Raw genomic sequence first — 22,070 nt, forward strand, 5'->3', positions numbered from 1 at the left:
TCTAATATGGCGTTGTTGTCAATGCGTTTATTCCTGTCTACTCGTGGCGTGAACTCTCAGATTAACACTAAGAAAATATTTGGATTGTATCGAAAACAGAAGCAGTTTGATATGCAAATTTAACTTTCTACGTTTCTGCGGCGAGAACTACAAGAAACAATGGCATCAGAAAAAGAACTGTACAACTGGGCCTCAGATAGGCTGCATGACACCCTTGGACTTTCAGACAATTGCGTTGTGGAATATCTTGTAACACTTGCCGGCAAAACTGCTGATAAATCGAAATTCTTAAGGAATATTGAAGATTTTGTTGGAGGTGACCCGAGAGTAAAAACTGTAGCGGAGGAAGTATGGTTGAGAATACCAAGAAAGGAGAAGACAGAAAATGCCAATAGAGTGAAGGAACGCGAGGCTCTTGCTTTGCAAAAGAAGTATTCAAGTTATAAAATGTTATCTGATGAAAATGAAAGTGAAGATGAAGTTTCAGGTTCTAGAAGATCAAATACAGATGTAAAGAAAAAGCATAAAAAGAACATCAGGAAAAGAAAGTCAAGTGGTGATGAATCTTCAGAAGATGAAAATAATGTGATGAAGCAAAAGAAAGTCAAAAAGAAATCGAAGTCTGCTAGAAAGCAGAAAGGCAGTGATGAGTCAGAAGTAAGTGAAGATGAAACAGAAAAAGATTTGAGAGAAAGAGATGAATTTGCTGAAAGGCTTAGAAAAAAAGATGAGAAGAAGACAAAAAAACTGAAGGGAGATGAATCTGAGAGTGCAGAAAATACAGATAAGATGGCAGAAGATATGAGTAAGGAAGAATATGAAAAGATGATGAAAGATTTAAGAAAGAAGGCCAGAAGAGATTATGTCAAGAAAAGAAAAGTTGAAAAGCTTGAAGAACTGAAGGAGGACATAGAAGATGATGAAAGGCTTTTTGAATCCAGAGAGTTGACTGCAAGAGAGCGGCTTGAGCGTGAATATAAAAAGAAGATATATAAGTTTGCAAGTGAATATGAGCAGATTAATGAAGCTCAAAGAGAGAACAGGTATGTAATGCCAAAGGATGATGGAACAATTATTGACAACTTTGAGGATGAAGCCGGTGTAAATGAGCCAGGTAGCATGTCAGAGCAAAAGCGCTGGGAGGAGCATAAACTTGGTGATGCAGTGATGCACTTTGGGTCTAAGGATGCCAAAGCAAAAGGTAAAGGGAAGGAGTCTGATTATGATCTGCTAGTAGAAGAGACACAGATTGATTTTGTTATGGCAGGGACAATGGCTGGAAGTAAAAATCATTCTGCTGAGGATAGTACATCTGCAGCATTGTCTGAAAAGGAACTGAAAAAGCTATCTATGAAGGAAACAAGAGAAAGCCTACCTATTTTTCCATACAGAGAAAGTTTGTTAGAGGCTGTAGAAAGTCACCAAGTACTTATTATTGAAGGAGAGACTGGATCAGGTAAAACTACCCAAATTCCTCAATATTTGCATGAAGCAGGCTTTACAGATGCTAATATGAAAGTTGGTTGTACTCAACCAAGGCGTGTTGCTGCTATGAGTGTTGCTGCTCGTGTTGCAGAAGAAATGAGTGTGAAGCTGGGAAATGAAGTTGGATACAGCATACGTTTTGAAGATTGTAGCAGTGACAAGACAGTTATCAAGTACATGACAGATGGCATGCTTTTACGGGAGTTTCTTAGAGAACCAGATCTTGCTAGCTACAGTGTTATAATCATTGATGAGGCTCATGAAAGAACATTGCATACAGACATATTGTTTGGCTTGGTGAAAGATATAGCCAGGTTTAGGAAGGACATAAAATTACTGATTTCAAGTGCTACCCTTGATGCAGAGAAATTCTCAGCTTTTTTTGATGATGCTCCGATCTTCCGTATACCTGGCCGTAGGTTCCCAGTTGACATTTTCTATACAAAAGCACCAGAAGCAGATTATCTTGATGCTTGTGTTGTTACTGTCCTACAGATTCATCTCACCCAGCCATTAGGAGATATACTTGTTTTTCTAACTGGTCAAGAAGAAATTGAAGTATGTCAAGAACAGTTAACCGAAAGAACACGTAAACTGGGGACAAAGATGAAAGAGTTGGTTATCCTCCCAATTTATGCAAACCTGCCTTCAGATCTTCAAGCAAAAATATTTGAGCCAACACCACCGGGTGCTAGAAAAGTGGTTCTTGCAACAAACATTGCTGAAACATCATTGACTATTGATGGCATTATATATGTTATTGATCCTGGCTTCTGCAAACAGAAAAGCTACAACCCCCGAACTGGGATGGAGTCCCTTGTTGTCACACCAGTTTCAAAAGCATCAGCTAATCAAAGAGCTGGTAGAGCTGGAAGAGTGGCAGCTGGAAAATGCTTTAGGCTATACACAGCTTGGGCTTACAAGAATGAGCTTGAGGATAATACCATCCCAGAAATTCAGCGCACAAACCTAGGGAATGTAGTTTTGCTATTGAAGTCACTTGGAATCAATGATTTGATTCATTTTGACTTTATGGACCCACCACCTGCAGAAACATTGATTTTGGCATTGGAACAACTTTATGCCTTAGGTGCTCTGAATCATAAAGGGGAGCTTACAAAACTTGGACGCCGAATGGCAGAGTTGCCAGTCGATCCAATGATGTCCAAGATGATAATTGCTTCAGAAAAGTATAAATGCACAGAGCAGATACTTACAATTGCAGCCATGCTGTCAGTGAATGCATCTATATTTTACAGACCAAAAGATAAGATTGTTCATGCTGATAATGCTCGAAAGAACTTCTTCAGATATGGGGGAGACCATTTAACATTGATGAATGTTTATGATGCGTGGGTTGAATCTGGATACAGCACACAGTGGTGTTATGAGAATTTCATCCAGTACAGATCGATGAGACGTGCAAGAGATATCAGAGACCAGCTTGATGGCTTGATGGAAAGGGTTGAAATAGAACTTACAAATAATCCCAGTGATACTGTGGGTGTAAGGAAAGCCATCACTTCAGGCTACTTTTACCACACTGCAAAGTTTAGCAAAGGAGGCCATTATAAGACTGTCAAGCACCAGCAAACAGTAATGGTACATCCAAATAGTTGCTTATTTGAAGAGCAGTCAAGATGGCTTGTCTATTTTGAGCTTGTTTTCACAACCAAGGAATTTATGAGGCAAGTTATTGAGATTGATAGCAGCTGGCTACTTGAAGTTGCTCCACATTACTACAAAGATCGTGAATTAGAAGACTCGTCTGCAAAGAAAATGCCAAAGAAGAAGGGTATAACAACAGAGGAAGCAAGAATTGCATAACTGCCGAAATCATTGCACTTTAAGTTCAATGTAAAGAACAACACAGTCCTACCTGGCTGTTTTCGTTTATTTTTTAAATAGTTAACTAAACGCAAGAACAATGCTAGAGATTATTTTTGCTGCTTCTTTTAGATTATGTAAAGCTTTTGTGAACCATCAGGGGCAGACATTTTGTCAAATATTGGGGGACAAGCCTATTGTTTAAACAAGACGATGTCAAATTTCCCCCATTGTTTCAGAACAAAATACCATTTGCCCCCACCCCCTAGGTGTCCGCCACTGCGAAGCATAGTTGATAAATACATATATTGTTCTCTCCTCTATAAATGTGGCGAAAAAAAACTCTTCCTCAAAAGAATTCAGCCAAATAGCCTATCATAGGGAGCATTCTCGATTGACAGCAAAAGTTAGTGGAAAAGACAAGGTGTACCGAAAGTAAACATGGTTCGGGAAGGGGTATCATCTGTTCATTTCAATTTCTGTTTAAAAAATTCTTAATTTTTTAAACAGATTTTGTAACATTAAAGGTTATTCAAGTGATTCAAACTAGCTTGTAGATGCAAAAAGGTTAAGTTTTAAACTTTGTTTGATGTTGGACTTATATTCAGTATCCAATGAAACTTTTTATGAATTGATATGCCTGCATTTAAACAGGATATTCTTTCATTTTTTGTTTGTTGAAACTTGGCACATGGCTGACTTTTTGCAGGCACTTAATAATTGACCTATACTTTTTGCTCTGTGATACAATCATAGTCTCAGTGTATGTTACACAACATTTTTGAAAAAAGATGGCAGCTTTTCTCTGTTTAGGAAGCATTGTGTTAGGGATGCAGCCTATGCAGAGGCAACTCGAATGCAGATTTTTACAGTTCCCCTTAAATTAATGCTTTTTGTACCAACTTTTGATGTTCAAATCCATAATGATGTGAAATTTAAAAATTTGAATTATCTGATTGTGTATATTGAAACTCAATGTTTGAGAAATTTGAAAGGTATAATATTGAGGTCTATATTTGAATACTTTCTGTTTTGGTATAGCACAGGTAAAACGGTTTATTTCAATTCTACATTTTGAGTTATGTTTCTTGGTAAAGGATAACTTTTATCACAATGTTCTTTAAATATTTACCCCAATTTTAACTTGCATTGAACAGGCTTTCATTGTTGAGTTTGAAAACAAACTGTTTGAAACATTTGGTGGCTTTGTTTATTTTAGTGATAACAATTAGAGAGCCGATTTGATAGTTTTTATCATCGAAAAACCATCCTAGGCCAACAAACACTTGTCAATCAAACTTGCATATTCATATTGAGAGCAAGGAAAAACGCCAAGAACCAAAAATGCCAATTTTGTCTCTAAACGTGCATGCAAAGACACATTTATAACACAATGTGAATATAATGCAAGCAAAATTGTCCAACTGGGAGAAAATAAAAAGATAGTAAAAACTTTATTTTATTTTGAAAGTATATGATATACAGGAGAAAGACACTACAATAAAAACTTGAAAAACGTGAGAAACCATTTGCAATAAAAACATTAATCAACATAATGGCATGTTTCTGTTTGTGGGAATTAAAACAACTTTCTTGGAGCTTTCAAACTAAGTCTAATTTTTAGGACGTTTTCTATATATAGGGCCCAGAAAGAAATTTATAAATGTTATGAAAAAATTTCACTAGATATCAATGAACAGTTATTTATAAGCTTGCGTTTCAAGTGTTAGCACAACTTGTTTGTTAGAAGAAAGTCCTGTCCAAGGAGGGGGGTGGGGGCTTATTTGTTGGTAAATGCAGTTATGGAAATTTTTAGATCTTTTCTGTTTCTACTTTAATTATTAAAATATATCATATGTACCATATTTACACACAAAATACAATGCAAAATCAGTTCAGTTACATATCTTCTGGATCAAAGAGCTGGATGGGTCTTCCTGAGCTGAAATATCCAAACACATCATTATCGAAAATGTCATCTGTTGGTGCTGAGTTGCAATCACTAGCTTGACTTGACTCTGATGAGATTGGCAGTGGAACCACACCAATATCATTGCAGTCACTCTGGAAACTGCAAGAAAGTTAATTTTAATATTAAATAACATTATAAAAAAAGTAGAAACAATTTTTTTTTACATGCCAAGTTGGAATTTAGTCATATGGCTGCCTAAAAGACTCAATACTGATGAAAACCAGAGGTTGGCAAAACTTTTCAACATATTTCACAATAAGGCCTCACCTTGTTGACACAGAAAATGGATCTGCACTAGCATCACTTGCATCTTGGGGATCCCACATGTGCAGTTGCCGTCTCCAAATTTTGACTTGACCTTGCCATGACCTGGTGCTGCACTGCTGGTATTTATCTGGTGTCTGTGGATCATCTTTTATTCTTTCCTCTCTAGGAGCAGAATAAATTCAAATATATAATATTTTCAATTCAAGAAGTTTTTGTACTCAAAGATTTGAACCAATCAAACATGTCTTTCTTCGTTTTACATCATTTTCTGCTTACTTTTGGTCATTATCCATCATTTATACTCTGAAGAGTGTCAGATGAAAAGTGCTTCAGTATGCAATGATGTTTCTGCTATTTATCAGGAGTGAGCTTACCTGGAAACATATTTTGTAAACATTTCATAGCCAAGTGTATTTTTTCCCATATCAATTTGCTTTTGGCGTTGACTTATTCTATGAGGATCTGTGAGGACAGGTTGCAAAGCGCTTCTTGTACCAGGTGGTAAATTTTTCCTTGGCATTGGTTTTTCAATACTTCTTTCTCGCTTCATTTCTAAATGCTTCTTTGGTCTAGAAAAAAAGACACCAACTTAAATAATTTAACTCTATGAGCATTTGATCAATTAGCTGTGAGGAATTTCAACTCTGAGAATTTTCATCAAAATGGGGAATTTAATTCTAACTGATAAACACAGTTTCGAAACATTGCTGTAATTCAAACAAAGTTCCAAAAAGACATCTAAATACATAGAATCCGCATCAGTCCATACAAAATGGTTTCACTCTTTGATTGCTAGAATAAACATTAACATACATGATTGTTTCTCTGAGGGTAGATTTCAGGACACTGAGAAGCTTTGCTTATCAAGCATTGCCCTTATCTTTCCTCTTGATGTTACCTGACTTTGTGATTTCTATTCCTGAAATTGCAGAGAGTTGATGACTCCACCCATTCTGGGTGAATATTTGGTCATGTCTGGCACTGCAGCCCTAGACCCTTAGATCTGTTGTATGTCAACCTAACCACTGAACCATCCTCACAACTGGAAATGCATAATTTATCTTTAGAATGTAAAAATTTCTTAAATAATTACCTTTGGCTAGAGCTGTATTTTCTTCTGGCATTTTCAGTATAAATCACCTTTTCCTCATTTTCAACTGCATCTGCCCAATTGATTGGTGAACTGAAGTCACATTCTATATCAAATCTATAGTTAGAAAAATGAAACTTTATCTGTCTGTCCTTTTGGGGTCAGTGAAAATGAGCAATCATGTTCTAGAATATCAATCAGCGAGCCCAAGTGGCACCACATCAGGTACAAGTTGCCAGTACTCTTACTTGGGATAACATGCAAAGCATGCTTGAAAATAAAGTTCATTCAAATAATTTATAGTTCCTATTCATCGAAGCTTACATTCACAGGAGTAAAAATATATAGGGATAATTTTCATAAATTTTTTATTGTCACTAAAATATATACTGGAGACTACACCTGTTACAAAAACTACTGTACAACAATACAGGGAGCAATACTTCAAAATCAAGAGGCTGTGATCCAGGGCACAGTTAAACCCACATGTGAGGAAAGTTTTTGCAATCAGAATAATATAATTTGTTTAGGATATATAGTTAATTTGGGGTAATTCATTATAGAAAAAGAGAAAAACTCAAGTTATCAGACAGTCCAGAATCAAATAATATAACGTTGGCTAGATATATACGTGCGGCAAGGTTGACCAACAAACAAAACTTACGAGTTTTCAAAATCTGCTGCTAGACGATTTTCCTGCGCACGGTTTTTTTCCTGGTTTAATTGTCGTCTGTCTCTCTTTTCGATGCTTCCAAATGAGCATTTCCTTTTGTTTCTCTTCGTCCATCTTTTTTGCGAGGCAATTGGGGAGCTGAATTTTGGAGAACTATAACAAAATATACATTGTAATTTCTGATTCAAAAAACTTGTCTAAAAGAAAATTAATCTAAAACATTGTTTACTGAATGCTTACAAGTGATTATGGTGGTATCATGTTCAACCCGTGGCTAAATTGTTCCCATTCTGCGCGGAACGTTCCCGCCATTACGGACAATTGAAGTTGGTTGGGCCCCTTTTAACTGCAAAAGTTTCTCGTATTTTTAAATATGGCCAAATGAAATCCTACACAATAAGTAGACTGCATCAAACGATACAAATATTGGATAAATTTTGAAAATAATGTCGAAATTCGCGACACCCGTCACACGCTTTTAAACGGTACATAACTTTCTTTCAGCGTGACATTTTCGCGCCAAAGGGAGAGGCAACAAGGTCAACAAATTTGCAACCACTTAGATTTATAAACAGTACAAAATACTTTCTAAATCCCAACAAAACCCCTTCTTTACAAAACTTATCACCGATTTTAAAGTTCCAGATATGGAAAATGGGATTGCACAAACTATAAACGACGTGTCCACTTGCATATGTAACACAAACTTTTAGGCCACGGGACTCCCCGGCTATATCGGTGTCAATTGAACCAGACTGAAATAAATCTATTCACATGACAGTCCTGACTGTGGACGAGATGTATATAAATCGAAGTTTCAAATCAGAAGAAAATGAAAGTACCTTTGATCCATGTTTGTGACTTCGATGAACACTATTTTCAGCGCCTATACTTCGAAACGCGGCAACAGCAGGCGGATACTGAACGAAAGGCGGAAAGATTTTGGCGCTATTTTTCATAGTTAACCAATCAAAATTGAAAATTGCAACCTCTCTCCCAATCAGTTGGCATAAGAGAGGCTGAAAATTGTATTGACTATGCTGAAAGCTGAAAGGAAACAAATTGCCAAGGGTCCTTTTTCGTGTCATTTACAAAACCTCTTGATAAATTATAATAATAAAACAATGAATTTGAGGGTCAATTAAAATGCACTTAAAAAACATCAAAGGGGCCAGTCCCTCCTCGTTAAAGCCCAAGAGTTGACAATCTTTTACTTTTACTATTGTTTTTAAAGCATTTTGCGCAAGGGCCCCCTTTTGAGGGTGTAGAAGAGGTTTTGACTAGCTGAATAACAGCGTGTTTTTTCAACTGACTAAGGACTAATTATGTACAAAACTCAAGATTAATGACTAGGCATAACTTTTATTTGACTTATGACTAATGGGAATTATTTTGATTGGGGAACCACAGTTTCTATTGAGAAAATTGTTCACTTTGACCTGTGTGTCTTGGCGTGGTGTGAACAACATTCTGGACAATCTGAAACCACTGTGCTGGTAGCTTCCTTAATTTTCCTCATTAAGTTCTAATTAACAAGTGTAAATAGTTGTCTCTTATCTGTGGATAATTTTTGATATTTTTTGAGGGGCACTGATTGCATTCCCTCAGTAGTAGTGGTGTCACTAGGGTAGTATTGTAAAATTCGAGCACCCCTTGTCTGTGCTTTGATCTCTTGTATACTTACAGTAACAAATTGGTGCAGGGTTTCGGCCAGCAAAATATACGGGTCTCTTATAGCTTATGACCCTTTAATGCTGCTCGTATTGGTTTTCTCCTATTGAAATACTTGGTTAAATCAAAATTCGCTCAAGTTCACGACATTTTTGAAACTTTTTACTGTTGTTCAGTTGAAACTTCTATAGCTCAGCCCCTTCTATTTGACAAAAATCAACATTTTCACATTTTTGGACATAATAGGCAGGGCATTCCTCTGAACCATCGACCGCATTGCCTAACCTTTGTTTTCTCGGCTGATTATGGAACAATATGGTATAACGAATTATTTAAGCCCTTACAACATTTTCAAAAATTCATCAAAGTCACGTTACCGATGACGTCAAAAAAGTTATGTTTCCTAGACTCAAAACCATTGTAACTTCTCAAGTATACGTCTGACTTCAATATAAATGCTAGATTCAGGCTCGCCTGAAGAAAAGCTTTCCAATGATATATACACATCAGTATTTTAACGATGTCAGCAATTTTCAATGATGACGTCATCACTCTCAAAATGGCCGTCGAACAGTACATTTTAAGACAAAAGCTCTGATCTAATCAACTGCATTTCTGGATCGTTTTGTGGCAATGTTTTGTCAGGTAATTATTCTGCATCACTCAATTTAACGTTTAAATCCTCGAATTGCCCCCTCCCCCTCGAAAAAGCCCCCACCCTAGCACTACAGAATGTCAATAAGCCCCCCTCGAATAAGCCCCCACTGCTACCATAAATTCTCGAATGGGACCCCTCAATTTGATGATTTTTGCCATCTGAGGTTGCCTACGGCGTTTTATTGAATTACCACAACAATTCATACGTTTGGTAGTAATTAATTAAATGCTCATAAAGAAACTCCTATTTAAATAAATGACGTCTTTTACTAATGTCTTCTTAATGTCTACAATAATTTTATAACCCCCCCTCGTATCAGCCCCCCCCCCCCCCACGAATATGCCCCCATCCAAAGATATAAGAAATAAATAAGCCCCCAGGGGCTTATTCGAGGATTTACGTTATATATTTGCCTCAAATCCATTTACCGCCAGAATCCTCCGACGAACTGAAGTCATAAACTTCCCGTTCACTCTCTATTTAATCAGAAAGTTCAGTGCTACTTAGGTCAGAGTCTACCTGGTCTGTTGTTTCCTTGTATTCGTTACTAGCACCGATTTCGTCGACACTATGGGCCTATTTCGGTACCTCAGTACATCTCTTGTATTTCTTTGGAGCAGGGAGATTTTCACTGCCACTTTCGACATCTGCCCCAGAGTTTTCTGAAAGACGGCTCTTGTTTTTCCGTCTTGACTTCAAAGAAGGAGGCAGCAAGATTTTAAGGAAGACTCTTCAGAAGACCCTTCCAGCCACAACTTTCGAAAGAAAGTCTTGACGGATGGTTCTACGCAACGCAATCAACAGTAGGCTATCTTCTAGGAATGTGAATCAGAAGGGAGTTAAATGTTACTTTCATTTTGTTATACATTTTTAGTCTTGTTTCCACATAGCTTCTCTTGACCTTGTCAGAATACATTACCATTTGAACAAACTTCTGAAAATCTTCTATATCGCTATCACTAACCACTTTTCCTTCTCCAAGGCTGTCAAGCAGTTCAAGGTATCGCGGGCTCTTGATGACTGTCTTCAGCAACCTTACCTTTCCTACGTTGCGGAAATAGGATTTAAAATTACACCTAGATAAAGCATGTAAAGCCTGTAGATTAAGGCAAACATCTCTTCCGAAATGGGAACCATTTGCGTTTTACATGGAGAAAAGCAAAAGCCCAATGTGTCTTCTTTCAGAAATCAGTCTTATGATATCAATTTGCTTCTAATTTTGATATAGGAGCTCGTGGCATTTATATCCTTGCAACATGTTTTAGTACACTTCTAAATGACCCCTTGGCCCTGGTTCACCAACTTATACCCAGCTTCAGGAGCAACAAATTTGATAAGGTTGCGCGTCCGTGCTCGGTACGTTGGCATCGGCTTGATGGAGCGAACTGCTACCACTCCGACTACTATCCAAACGGCAGACTTCGGAGGCATGTCTTTGATCCATTGCCACTCTTCGAGCAAGAGTCGTTGCAAAGTTACTTTGTCTGACTGACACAAAGTTAAACCAGCTGTAGCGATAGCAATTGAAAGAGGAACGCTTGTCATGGGATGAGTGAATGCCTCTTGCAGACTTCCTGCCTTCAAAATGAGTAGTTAAAGGCCTGTTTTTGTGTTCCTTGGCCACGGTAGGTGTCCCCTTGACCTTTTCCAGATCTGCCTTCAGCTTTGGTTTTTTTGATCGGCGTGAAGAATTAAACGCTGCCATTAATCAGGCGATCATTTGTGAAGCGATGCATATTCCCTTCTCCTATGATCGACGCCGCAAGGAGGTCAGTAGAACTTTATTGTTCTAGTTCTTCACCAGTTAAAGTCGATTTCGCAGGTGTAACAAAAAAACCGATTGGTGCCATAGCTTCGAAGAGTTCTCTAAGGCTACCATTATGCTTCTGAAGGAGCTTTGTCCTACCTGGAATGCTGTACTTGTGAATTGATGATGACTTTCCGAAAAAGTATTTTTTTAGAGCCTCTCTAAACTTGCTATGAATGTGGGACGTAGCAATCCAAGTGTTAACCGCATTAACGTTTGCTGAAGCCACACCTGTATAGACCTGCAGTCCCTTTAGCTTCTTGATTAAATAGCTCTGTATGTAAATCGCAATGAATTGCAGAGAATTTGTTTTGAAATTTCCGCCAAATTCTTATTTGTTCCAATCTTTGAATGCTGTAGTTTGTTCACCCTCACCCTGTAATGATTAAAGTGCAATGGAGAAGCAGATGTTGGTATGTCCAGTAGCGGGCATAGTTGATGTGATTCAATGCAAATGTAAGCAGAATCATATTTCGCACTGCTTGCAAAAGTAGCTTAGTTTTGCTTTTCTGCAAAGCTGCTACCATGCATCAATCTGCCATTGCTTATGGGCATTGACTGTGTGTGTTTTTTTGGAAAAGACGTTGGCGAACCCATGAGTTGATGAAAGCAACCCATCAGCACCTTGATCTGACTATACAAGTCAGCATTCGTTCACATAATTTGGTTCATCTTTGCCTTCCCCATTTCATCCGCATGAACAAAAACATGAAATATGTCAAGATCATATCTAAGAAAGAATCAAGGTATATTCCTTGCATACTGGATAGACAGGCACCTTATGAGTGATTGGCCAGGTATCTAGCCCTGTCAGGGGGTATTAAATAAAGGCTTTAAAGTAATAAATCATATAATAACTGTTTCCTCCTGTCTCCTGGCAATGCCAATAATATAAGCCCTTGGCCTTTGTGCAAAGCTCGGTTTCGTACCGACGGCTTCAGGTCCGGTCTTCGGAAACAATTATTTTAGATTTAATTAATGAAATTAAAAGAATAATAATGAAAAACTGTGGATGGCGAAGGAGCAGCTTTTTCTCCGTTATAAGAAAGTGTCAAGCAAAACCATGCATGATGTCAAATTGCGATAATGCCAAATTGTGCCTAGCAAAATCAGAGTCAGCTCGCTGGTCGACGGCCATTTTGAAAGTGATGACGTCATCATTGAAAATTGCTGACATCGTTAAAATAGTGATGTGTATATATCATTAGAAAGCTTTCGTACAGGCGAGCCCGAATCTAGCATTTATATTAAAGTCAGACGTATACTTGAGAAGTTACAATGATTTTCAGTCTAGGAAACAGAGCTTTTTGACGTCATCGGTAACGTGACTTTGATGAATTTTTGAAAATGTTGTAAGGGCTTAAATAATTCGTTATACCATATTGTTCCATAATCAGCCGAGAAAACAAAGGTTAGGCAATGCGGTCGATGGTTCAGAGGAATGCCCTGCCTATAAAGTTGAGTTTTTATATTTTTGTATATTTTTGGATTTTCAAGTAAACATTATTGAACTCCACCCTTCCCGCAAAAAAATGTCTTTGTATCCCAGAGACCACCGGAACCCAAATCCAATCTCCCAGAATGCATTGGCACCAGACCATGCTTCCTTTCATCATTCCCCGCCATTGGTGAAACGTAGTGAAAGTAGTGAAGATGTCTCGCTACTCGAGGCCGCCAAATACATCACTTTTTATTCGGAATGTCCATCCAGATACGAGGTAAATATATCGGTTAAAAAGGGGTTACGTTGTTTCTTTGACTGCTTCATTTGATCTGCAATTTGGAAGCTTCTGCTAAGCCTCCGAAGTTGTTATTATTTAGAACTTCGAAAATATCTTAGAAAAGGTTTGAGTAATAGCTACCGACTGGATGGTATGATACTTAGGCAAATGGCGTATTTTATCGTTAAAGTTTACGTGCGTTTTTCCCTATAAGCCCCTTGTTGCTTTTTGTCAACAGTGTCTGAATTTTGGGCTAGCTGTCAAATGTTTGTCTGTTGTTAGACTTTGAACAGAGGCGTGTCATGAAATGAATCTTAAATGTAAAATTAAAACCGATCCCAACATATTTAAACTGGTGGAGTTCGACTATAAGAGATAAAGTCCTATAATTTGTTTCAATATCACATTTAAATAATGCCCTCTTTGTTTTCAGTTTTGTTCCAAATGTTGAAAACTCCCAGGAGCTACAAGAACCTGTTTTTATATCCTAGCTACTTTTAAATTTTTATAGGCCTGAAGATCTAAGGCGCATATTTGGAAAGTATGGCCCAGTTCGTGATATCTACGTTCCGTTGGATTACTACACAAGAGAGCCAAGGGGCTTTGCATATGTCCAATATCTTTTCTGAAGTCAATGATAAATGTGTTTGCATGGAAATGATATACTTAGTATGGTAAAAATTACAAAATATAAAGTTTATTAACTTGATTTGATTCTGTCTTCAGTTGCTCTTAACAGTATATAAGGATAATAGAATGTTGTTGGTACACAACCTCTCCTTTTATGAGAATAATACTTCCAAATTTTATTTAAAAAGGTTAATTTTGTACTGAACAAGACCATTTTATTTTCCCCAGATTTTTCAATAGTTAAGATATCATATATTATATAGAAATTTTCTATTATACTTCAGTGTGTTTGAAACCATTCTTAAATTACATATTCCGAAAGAAAATTAATGTTGCTTCAGATAGTTTCATTTTAGTGTGGGCTAACTGGATCTTATAGATGTTGATATTTGGAGCAATGTTGAATATTCATAAACAAGTATACTTTATAAGTTTATTGTTGTAAGCTTTTGACATTTGGAAAAATATCATATTGAAAAAAAGAACTATACTGTGCCAACTTTAAAATTTGTTTATGAAATTTTTTCTTCAGATAAGCAAGACAAAAGTCCAAGCTAAATTCAAGTGCCAAAGCATGACAAATAGTCTCTCAAGCTCTCAAGTTTTTCTCTTGAAATGTACCTGACCTCCATCCATTTCTGATAAGCAAGTGACACAAAACAATTTTGTTATCCCAGTTTATTTATTTGTGTATGCAATTCTTTGTTGCATACATTTAAGCAGTTAAGCAATTAGGTTGAACCAGATTGAATATCTTCTGATATTTGTTTAAGATTTGATAAGTTTGATTTTAAAGGTTTTGTTGCCTATCAGAATGGATGTTGGCCAGGTTATTTCAATTTCTAAAACAGTATGAAGCAGACAGATACACCATTAGTACCCAAAAATTGATATTTAAAGTGAAGAACAAAGGCAAGTTCAATCAAAGGGTCGAATGGTTGCTCCAAACTAAGCATGCTTGGCATGGATTCACAAAAGTCGTTTTAAAGATCCACATAGAGACCAAGTAAAGTGACTTGTAATGGTCAAGTTAAAGTAAAGGCCAAGTTAAAGGTCATAAAGAAACAAGGTCTAAAGCCAAGGGTTAAAGTTGTAAAGAATTCAAGGTTAAAGGTCATCTTGAGCAAGCAAGGTGGACCAGCCTAATCGCAAGAAACAGGTAGTTATTGTATTTGTGCATACTTATTTTACCTTTAACTAAGATTCACATTTGAGGATATTCGTGATGCTGAAGATGCCCTGTATTATGAAGACAGGGCTAGGTGCCTTGGGCGAGAATTGGAAGTTCAATATGCAGAAGGAGATAGAAAGAGTAAGTTGATTCAGGGCAGATTAGTGTCGGTCAGATTGTTCCCAAAACTTTTTGCTTTAGGGTCCTAATCTTTGACTGTTTAAGTTTTTATGAATTTTAAGAACTTTCCCTCCATTAGGTGTTATTTTGGCCTAACACTGTCTTCAAGTCATGAAACTGTCAGGTGTAACATTTTATTTTCTGACTTTTCAAATTTCAAAGTAATTCTAACTCTGCTTATCAGTATCTTTTGCAGCTATCCTCTTATCAGTTAGCTTGTCCTGCCTTGGACTGAAACAAACTGTCTAACATTGTAATATTTTTAGTTGCTTCTGTTTCTGTAATTCTGGTTACAAGTTCTCTGTGCTAAGTCCTTCAGTTTTCCCTTTTGTTGAGGTGGATTTGGTTCTTGGGCCCTAGGTAAAGCTGCTAAAATTATAGTTTTATAGCTATGTACATGAAAAAGGATGCAAAGCTTTTTTATTAACATTTTTAAAAATTATTTAATTGCCACTACTATTGCAGCTACATTTGTTGATGAAATTACTTCATATCCAAGTTGTACACCTAGTGGAAGTGGCTCTTGATATCCACTGCTATTTGTGATGTGTGGTACAAGCAGACAATACTGCACCTTTATTGCACTATGACACAATGTTGAACCTTTACTTTATTGTAGATGCATCCCAAATGAGTTCAAAGGAAAAAAGAGGATATTATGGAAGACCACATCAAGAAAGGGGCCACTATGGCCGGTAAATATAATTTAACACATTTTTAAAATGACAGTTCCTTTCTGCACAAGCTATTTATCTGCTACCATTGAAATTATATATTTGGCTTGTTTTAAGTCATGCCAAATATCTAAAGAATATCAAACGCTTCATATTTTTTCTTTTCCTCATCCACGTGTCTTTGTCATCCTTGACATTTTGTTCAGTTTAGAGAATAAGCCTGTTTACCCATTCACCTGTATATATATATATATTTACTATATATTATATATTTGTATATATTATATAATTTATTTTCCTAAAGGGTAAACTTTTGGTAGCAATGAATTAATTACACCTTTAACAGGCCTGGCTGTTTGTATTTTTATAGGTGAGCTGTGAATCGCTCCCCTCATTTGCTGAGGCGAGCTAAATCAGTAACACATAGAATGTACTTTAAAGACAATCGACAGATGACTTAATAAGCCCCTTTAGTATCTATCAGTTGCCTTTAAACAGTCTTGAAGTCAAGGAGTATGCTGTTTTACTTCTTTCAATTTGTATTTGCTTTAACCGTGACTTTGGCACCCCTTTTACTTGAAGTATTTAAAAGAGCAGGCTCTTTCAGTTTTATGTAAAACTGGCACAACGCAAATGAAAAGGGCTTTAAAAACAAATTTTGAAACAAACTTAATTATACGTCTAGCACTCTTCAGAGAATAAAACATCAGAACATAGATGGAAAACTCTACGCTAAAATACCCAGTTTTAAATCGAAATAGGCCATCAGAAAACGCGAGGACATGACTGTTGAGGTTTTCCAATAAGTGCCGCTTTCCTATTGGAAATGTTACCAACGGAGTCTTAAGGTGAAAACGAACTTACTTATGTCTACTCAAAAGCAGTCGGCCATGTTTATATAGTAGATAGATTCACAAACTGCTAGATGGAACGATGATCAGGCTTTGCCAATAATGCGAAACATGTCGCCGTTATAGTTTTTCACCCAATCTGGGTTTTTCAGTAAATGCTGCTGGATAGTGGAATTCCATGTTTTGGTTGTCGTTTTTGATCTGCAAGACAGAGTACCCTGTTCTCTTTGGGGGATAGTTTTGTTTCTATTGCTAGAAGGGACCTGCTGTCTTATTATATCCCCAATCTACAATTCCTACCAATTTCTTCGACATTCCTTCCAAAAATATTCCTGTTTTCTTAAGATTGAAAGGTTCTAATTACTACAAACGTACCTTTCGGTTAAATATCCTTTTCCAAATAGATCAAAGTTTGTGCCTATCATAACAAAAACCGCCCAACAAGCAAAAAGTTAATTGCAAAAAAATGCAATGACGGGAGAAATCGCTGTTACAAAAATAAACCAATTAACCCTTGTACGTTTTCAGGGTTCTCTGCATAGAAAAAAGGCAAATGAATGGAAATTTTAGGGGAGCGATTCTCCCTTCATGTTCTGTTTAGGAGAGCAATTCATAGCTCGCCTCAGGTTGCGAGGGGAGCGTGGAGGCGAGCGCGAGCTATGGCTCGCCTCAAACGGCCAGGCCTGCTTTAATCTGATCACATTTAACCTGAAGTGTATTCTTGATGTGTTGCTCTTTATTGTCTCTAGCCGAAGATCAAGAAGCAGAAGCCCAAGGTAATGTTCTTATTTGCTCTAGATTTTATCATTGCCCATTTATCCATCATTCCGTTTTAACAAATGTTAGTGCTCTGTTGTGTTTTGTTATTTGACTTGAAAATGCCTACTTTTCACAGTGTTTCAAATAGTGGCTTTGTGGACAATAATTAGAACAAGAGGGCACTAAGTTTCCACTCTGAGTTTCATGCATCTCAGTTAAATGGCCTTTCATGACAAACAAATTGGACAGGTTTGCCTTGGTGTCATGGATTCACCTTCTCCATCATATGTGTTTGACAAAGCACTCCTTGGCTAATTGAAGGAAACACTAAGGGGTATCCCATGTAGGTTCCAAGAATAATAGCTTAAGGCTAAATCGAAAAGGTTTGGCAGAGTGTTTGGATATGAAAGTGATGAAATGTTTTCTTATTTTCCTTGAACCAGAATTTCCAGTCATGTGAATGAGAAGGTTGAGAGTGTATATAACAGTGTTGTACATTGAACTAAAGACTCAAGCATTTCTAAAAGTTTTTGCAGTTGTATCCCCTTTTTCTCTTCTTCAGATGTCTTTTCAGATGTCTTTGTGCATACTAAAAGCCTGTATTTTGTTTAAATCTTTAGTTACCCCTTTTCCAGGCGGCGTCGAAGATCCAGATCTCGATCACAGTCCAATTCACGGAGGCAGCGGTACAGAAGCAGATCTCAGTCCAGGTCTCGAAGCAGATCTAGAGAGAGAACTCGCTCTTCTCCTAGGAGACGAAATGATTCTGAAAGAAAAGGCTCACAGTCACCATCACGCTCCAGGTCAAAATCCCGGTCAAAGTCAAGGTCTCGATCACGTACACCCTCACGATCAAGGTCTCAGTCACCTGCAAGTGAAAAAGATGGCTCTCCCCGAGATGATGAAAATGGTGACTACAGAGAGGAAGATGCACTATAGATAGAAAGAAGTAGATTTTTGCTCTAACAAAGTTTAAAGCTGTCATGTATATATAGACACTAAATCCAAACTTTAAGTGAAGCTGTTGAAAGAAGGAAAATATATATACAGTTTGGAAGCCAGTGCCTGATCACTCATCCGTGACTCTATAAAAGACTCTAAGTGCAATTGTAGAAGTATTGATTTAGGAGAAAGACTTCATTGTACCAAGATTTTAGCAGCCATGAAAGAAGATAGTAAAAAAGCAAATCTCTAGCACCACTGGAAACATTTGTCTGTTTCAAATCCATCCAAAAGTTTGTGTTCCCTGGTGCTGGTGACTTTGCTTTTTTCAATAAGACAACACGGTTATAGGCATTTTGTTAAGTTTTTAAGATTATGTTTTGTTGCATGCAGCAATGTATCAGGTCTTGGAATCAGTTATTGTACTGCTAATTTTTAACATTAATACTGTAATTTTTCCAAAGATATGCTTCATTTTTTCTTCAACCAGTCATTTTCACTGGGGCAAACACTGTAAGGTCCTTAATAGAAGGAGATCTTGATAGTTAGGGAGGTCGGAAATTATTCAAAAAATAAATAAATGGGGTCAAAGTGATCTTTCCTTTTATGGGGTCAAAGTAAGTGTCCAACTAAATTTCTACATACACTGGCATTCTTTTTTAATGAAAAAACAGGATAACGACTACAAATTGACCAAGAAAAAATTACCCTGAGTAATTTGAAATTGTGTTGTGTCAAAGTGCAATTTGCAATCACCTGTGGTAATTTTTTCTGGGTAACTCTGCGTGTAAAGGAAAGAGGACAATATCAACAACCTCTTCATTCAAGAGAAACTTGACAGAAATTTCACAGGTAACTTGTAAGGGCTACTTTTCGCAAGGCACCTCGGATAACCTCATATAACTGTCACAAAATCTCTTTGCTTCAATGGATTTTCAGCACCCTTCCACACACACTGATTGGCTGCTCGTACATTTACCTCATGGTTGTGTACAATGTGGCACATTGCGACTGTTTTTGAGACAAATTTGGCCCTCGACTGTTCTTAGTTTTTGCGTTTTCCTGATCATAAGAAGCGGAATGGAAATAAAAAGCTTTGCATATAACAAATTTATGCAAATAAGTATTCCTCAACGCATCTATGGAGCAAGAAAAATCAACTTTCTGAAAATCAATGCAATATTCTCTTAACTGTTTTGATAATAGCATTTTCATCGACATTTTTCCCACCTGACTGATACGACCAAGGACTCAACATCGCTTATAGACAGGGAATTTTGTAGAAAAAACTAGCAAACTGCCTAACCTCAAATTTTATTTCACATTCTTACTAAATCGACCATAGAGATTCCAAATCCAAGATGGGCCAAAAAAAATTATCACCGGAAGTTACTGTTTTTGATGACGTCATCAAAAAAATGATAAAAAATCTTTAAAAATCGGCCAAGGACTCGAACTCAACTTTTTTTGCAGTTTTGCACTAAATGAACTATGCAGATTTCAAATCTGAGATGAAATGAAAAATATCTTGAGCGGAAGTCAAATTTTGTGATGACGTCATCAACTTGGAGAAAATTCACTTTGAACCTTTTTAATTGTTTTCTCGCAACTATCATTGTCAAATATGTTCCATATTCGAATTGCACGCATTCAGTGCTTTTAAAAGATGAATTGAATTTCTATTATACTTACTTTCAAACGTTCTTTCGTGACGTCATCATCATTTGATGACGTCATCGCCTTTTAAAGGTAATTGAATAACGCGTGAAAGGATGCCTAAAAATCTTTAGCTAGTTAAAAAAGTCATTCAAAATTAAAATTTCGTTGTATAGAAAATGATATGGATCCATTCATCCTTCATCACTGTCTCCTTTGCTGGAACTCCAGAAGAAAATGTAGTTCCACTCATCATCGTCTGCTTTAAGCTGATCATCTCACCATAATTTTTCCCATGGCCTAGTCCTCATTGGTTACGGAATTTTCCTCGATTTCATCACTAGAGCGCTGCAGATCTTGCAGTTTTTTTACCGTAGGGTGTGCGGGGCCCTGCACAAGATGAACATAATTTGTGTGAAAAAAATTTTGGAATTATTTTGCTGATTCCAGTATTTTCTGCAGATATTCACAGCTTTTTTAACGTTGAAGATCGGATATTTTTGTCATCAAGCCGTTAAGAAACGTTTTTCTCTGTATATCCTCTTCGTGCCATTTCTTATTTATTTATCAAATGTATGTTCAAAATTAGAATATGTAAAGAAATTTTTTTCCTATAAACCACACTAAAACAACCTGTAGGCCAGATCATTCTTTCCATCGTATGTCTAACCAAAGCTTAAAGGCAATTTCTCTTACAATCTTCTTTTGATAATGTAACCAATAGTAAATGCTTGTGTCGACCAGTATGGATCTGGTTGTAGAGCTTCTGATTATCTGTTTTTCATTGCCTTGCTAATTCTTACTTTTATCTGCACAAGTGTTTCATCACATTTCCCTTTGTATGATTATTTTTGCACAAATTTTATCGCTTTCGTGAGAATGTCTTTGCAGATTTCCTGTCTCATCCTAACTCTCTCGAGCAATTTTCCCTTTCCAGAACACTCCTAAAGCTTTTTAAAATGTTAGCTTTCCTTACAACAACATTATTGGTAAACATGAGTAAACAAAGCAGTTAATTTTGAAAGCACTCGTGTTTACCAATAAATAACAAACCTTAAAGATAATCAAAGATTCCACGACATACTTGCTTAATTGCAGCTATGAAGAGGCTGGCATCCACTTGATATTCCATTCTTTCCTCATCGATAAAATTTATTAGTTGTCGAAAGGACACTATTGTAGTTTTCTGCTTATTGTGTGAAAAGCCTTCAAGGAAATATTCCTTAAAGATTGACAACGAGAAGTACGTTAATTTTGGAACGTCGTCTCTTACCTGGGTTTAGATAGTTCCAAAAATCTACCGGCTGTTCATGCAGGTATTGGCTGCGAAACAACACTAGTAATGTTGTTGTAAGGAAAGCTAACATTTTAAAAAGCTTTAGGAGTGTTCTGGAAAGGGAAAATTGCTCGAGAGAGTTAGGATGAGACAGGAAATCTGCAAAGACATTCTCACGAAAGCGATAAAATTTGTTCAAAAATAATCATACAAAGGGAAATGTGATGAAACACTTGTGCAGATAAAAGTAAGAATTCGAAAGGCAATGAAAAACAGATAATCAGAAGCTCTACAACCAGATCCATACTGGTCGACACAAGCATTTACTATTGGTTACATTATCAAAAGAAGATTGTAAGAGAAATTGCCTTTAAGCTTTGGTTAGACATACGATGGAAAGAATGATCTGGCCTACAGGTGGTTTTAGTGTGGTTTATAGGAAAAAAATTTCTTTACATATTCTAATTTTGAACATACATTTGATAAATAAATAAGAAATGGCACGAAGAGGATATACAGAGAAAAACGTTTCTTAACGGCTTGATGACAAAAATATCCGATCTTCAACGTTAAAAAAGCTGTGAATATCTGCAGAAAAAACTGGAATCAGCAAAATAATTCCAAAATTTTTTTCACACAAATTATGTTCATCTTGTGCAGGGCCCCGCACACCCTCCGCTAAAAAAACTGCAAGATCTGCAGCGCTCTAGTGATGAAATCGAGGAAAATTCCGTAACCAATGAGGACTAGGCCATGGGAA

The 22,070-nt window shown here is 36.8% G+C and overlaps 3 protein-coding genes across 3 annotated transcripts; 2 read left to right on the plus strand and 1 right to left on the minus strand.

Moving 5' to 3' along the window:
- The first annotated feature begins 13 nt into the window (after positions 1 to 13).
- On the plus strand, positions 14 to 4,522 carry LOC135696057 (pre-mRNA-splicing factor ATP-dependent RNA helicase DHX16). The gene has a single exon (XM_065215326.2). It carries the CDS (start codon positions 160 to 162, stop codon positions 3,310 to 3,312), a length of 3,153 nt encoding a protein of 1,050 aa, XP_065071398.1. The 5' UTR covers positions 14 to 159; the 3' UTR covers positions 3,313 to 4,522.
- Positions 4,523 to 4,765: 243 nt separating this feature from the next.
- Positions 4,766 to 8,290, minus strand: LOC135696059 (uncharacterized). Its single transcript, XM_065215329.2, has 6 exons — positions 8,157 to 8,290; positions 7,306 to 7,467; positions 6,645 to 6,758; positions 5,926 to 6,120; positions 5,552 to 5,713; positions 4,766 to 5,383 (listed from the first exon to the last, which is right to left on the minus strand). The coding sequence occupies exons 1-6, from the start codon at positions 8,165 to 8,167 to the stop codon at positions 5,212 to 5,214; spliced, it is 816 nt and encodes a 271-aa protein (XP_065071401.1). The 5' UTR covers positions 8,168 to 8,290; the 3' UTR covers positions 4,766 to 5,211.
- A 4,746-nt stretch (positions 8,291 to 13,036) lies between these two features.
- Positions 13,037 to 18,864, plus strand: LOC135696130 (uncharacterized). The gene is made up of 6 exons (XM_065215414.2): positions 13,037 to 13,168; positions 13,683 to 13,787; positions 15,010 to 15,113; positions 15,772 to 15,847; positions 17,427 to 17,453; positions 18,072 to 18,864. Exons 1-6 carry the CDS (start codon positions 13,104 to 13,106, stop codon positions 18,373 to 18,375), a joined length of 681 nt encoding a protein of 226 aa, XP_065071486.1. The 5' UTR covers positions 13,037 to 13,103; the 3' UTR covers positions 18,376 to 18,864.
- The last annotated feature ends 3,206 nt before the right edge of the window (positions 18,865 to 22,070 follow it).

This window comes from Rhopilema esculentum, chromosome 14 (assembly GCF_057945365.1).
Source record: "Rhopilema esculentum isolate cy_ngs chromosome 14, ASM5794536v1, whole genome shotgun sequence".
In the NCBI taxonomy this organism is placed as follows: domain Eukaryota; kingdom Metazoa; phylum Cnidaria; class Scyphozoa; order Rhizostomeae; family Rhizostomatidae; genus Rhopilema; species Rhopilema esculentum.

Coding starts and splice junctions, on each gene's coding strand:
- LOC135696057 (XM_065215326.2), top strand. CDS start 160: ATGGCATCAGAAAAAGAACTGTACAACTGGGCCTCAGATAGGCTGCAT.
- LOC135696059 (XM_065215329.2), bottom strand. Junction 6,759..7,305: donor GCAGCAGATTTTGAAAACTC/GTAAGTTTTGTT, acceptor TTCTAACTATAG/ATTTGATATAGAATGTGACT. Junction 6,121..6,644: donor AAATACAGCTCTAGCCAAAG/GTAATTATTTAA, acceptor CTTTTTTTCTAG/ACCAAAGAAGCATTTAGAAA.
- LOC135696130 (XM_065215414.2), top strand. CDS start 13,104: ATGTCTCGCTACTCGAGGCCGCCAAATACATCACTTTTTATTCGGAAT. Junction 13,169..13,682: donor AATGTCCATCCAGATACGAG/GTAAATATATCG, acceptor AAATTTTTATAG/GCCTGAAGATCTAAGGCGCA. Junction 15,848..17,426: donor GAAAGGGGCCACTATGGCCG/GTAAATATAATT, acceptor TATTGTCTCTAG/CCGAAGATCAAGAAGCAGAA.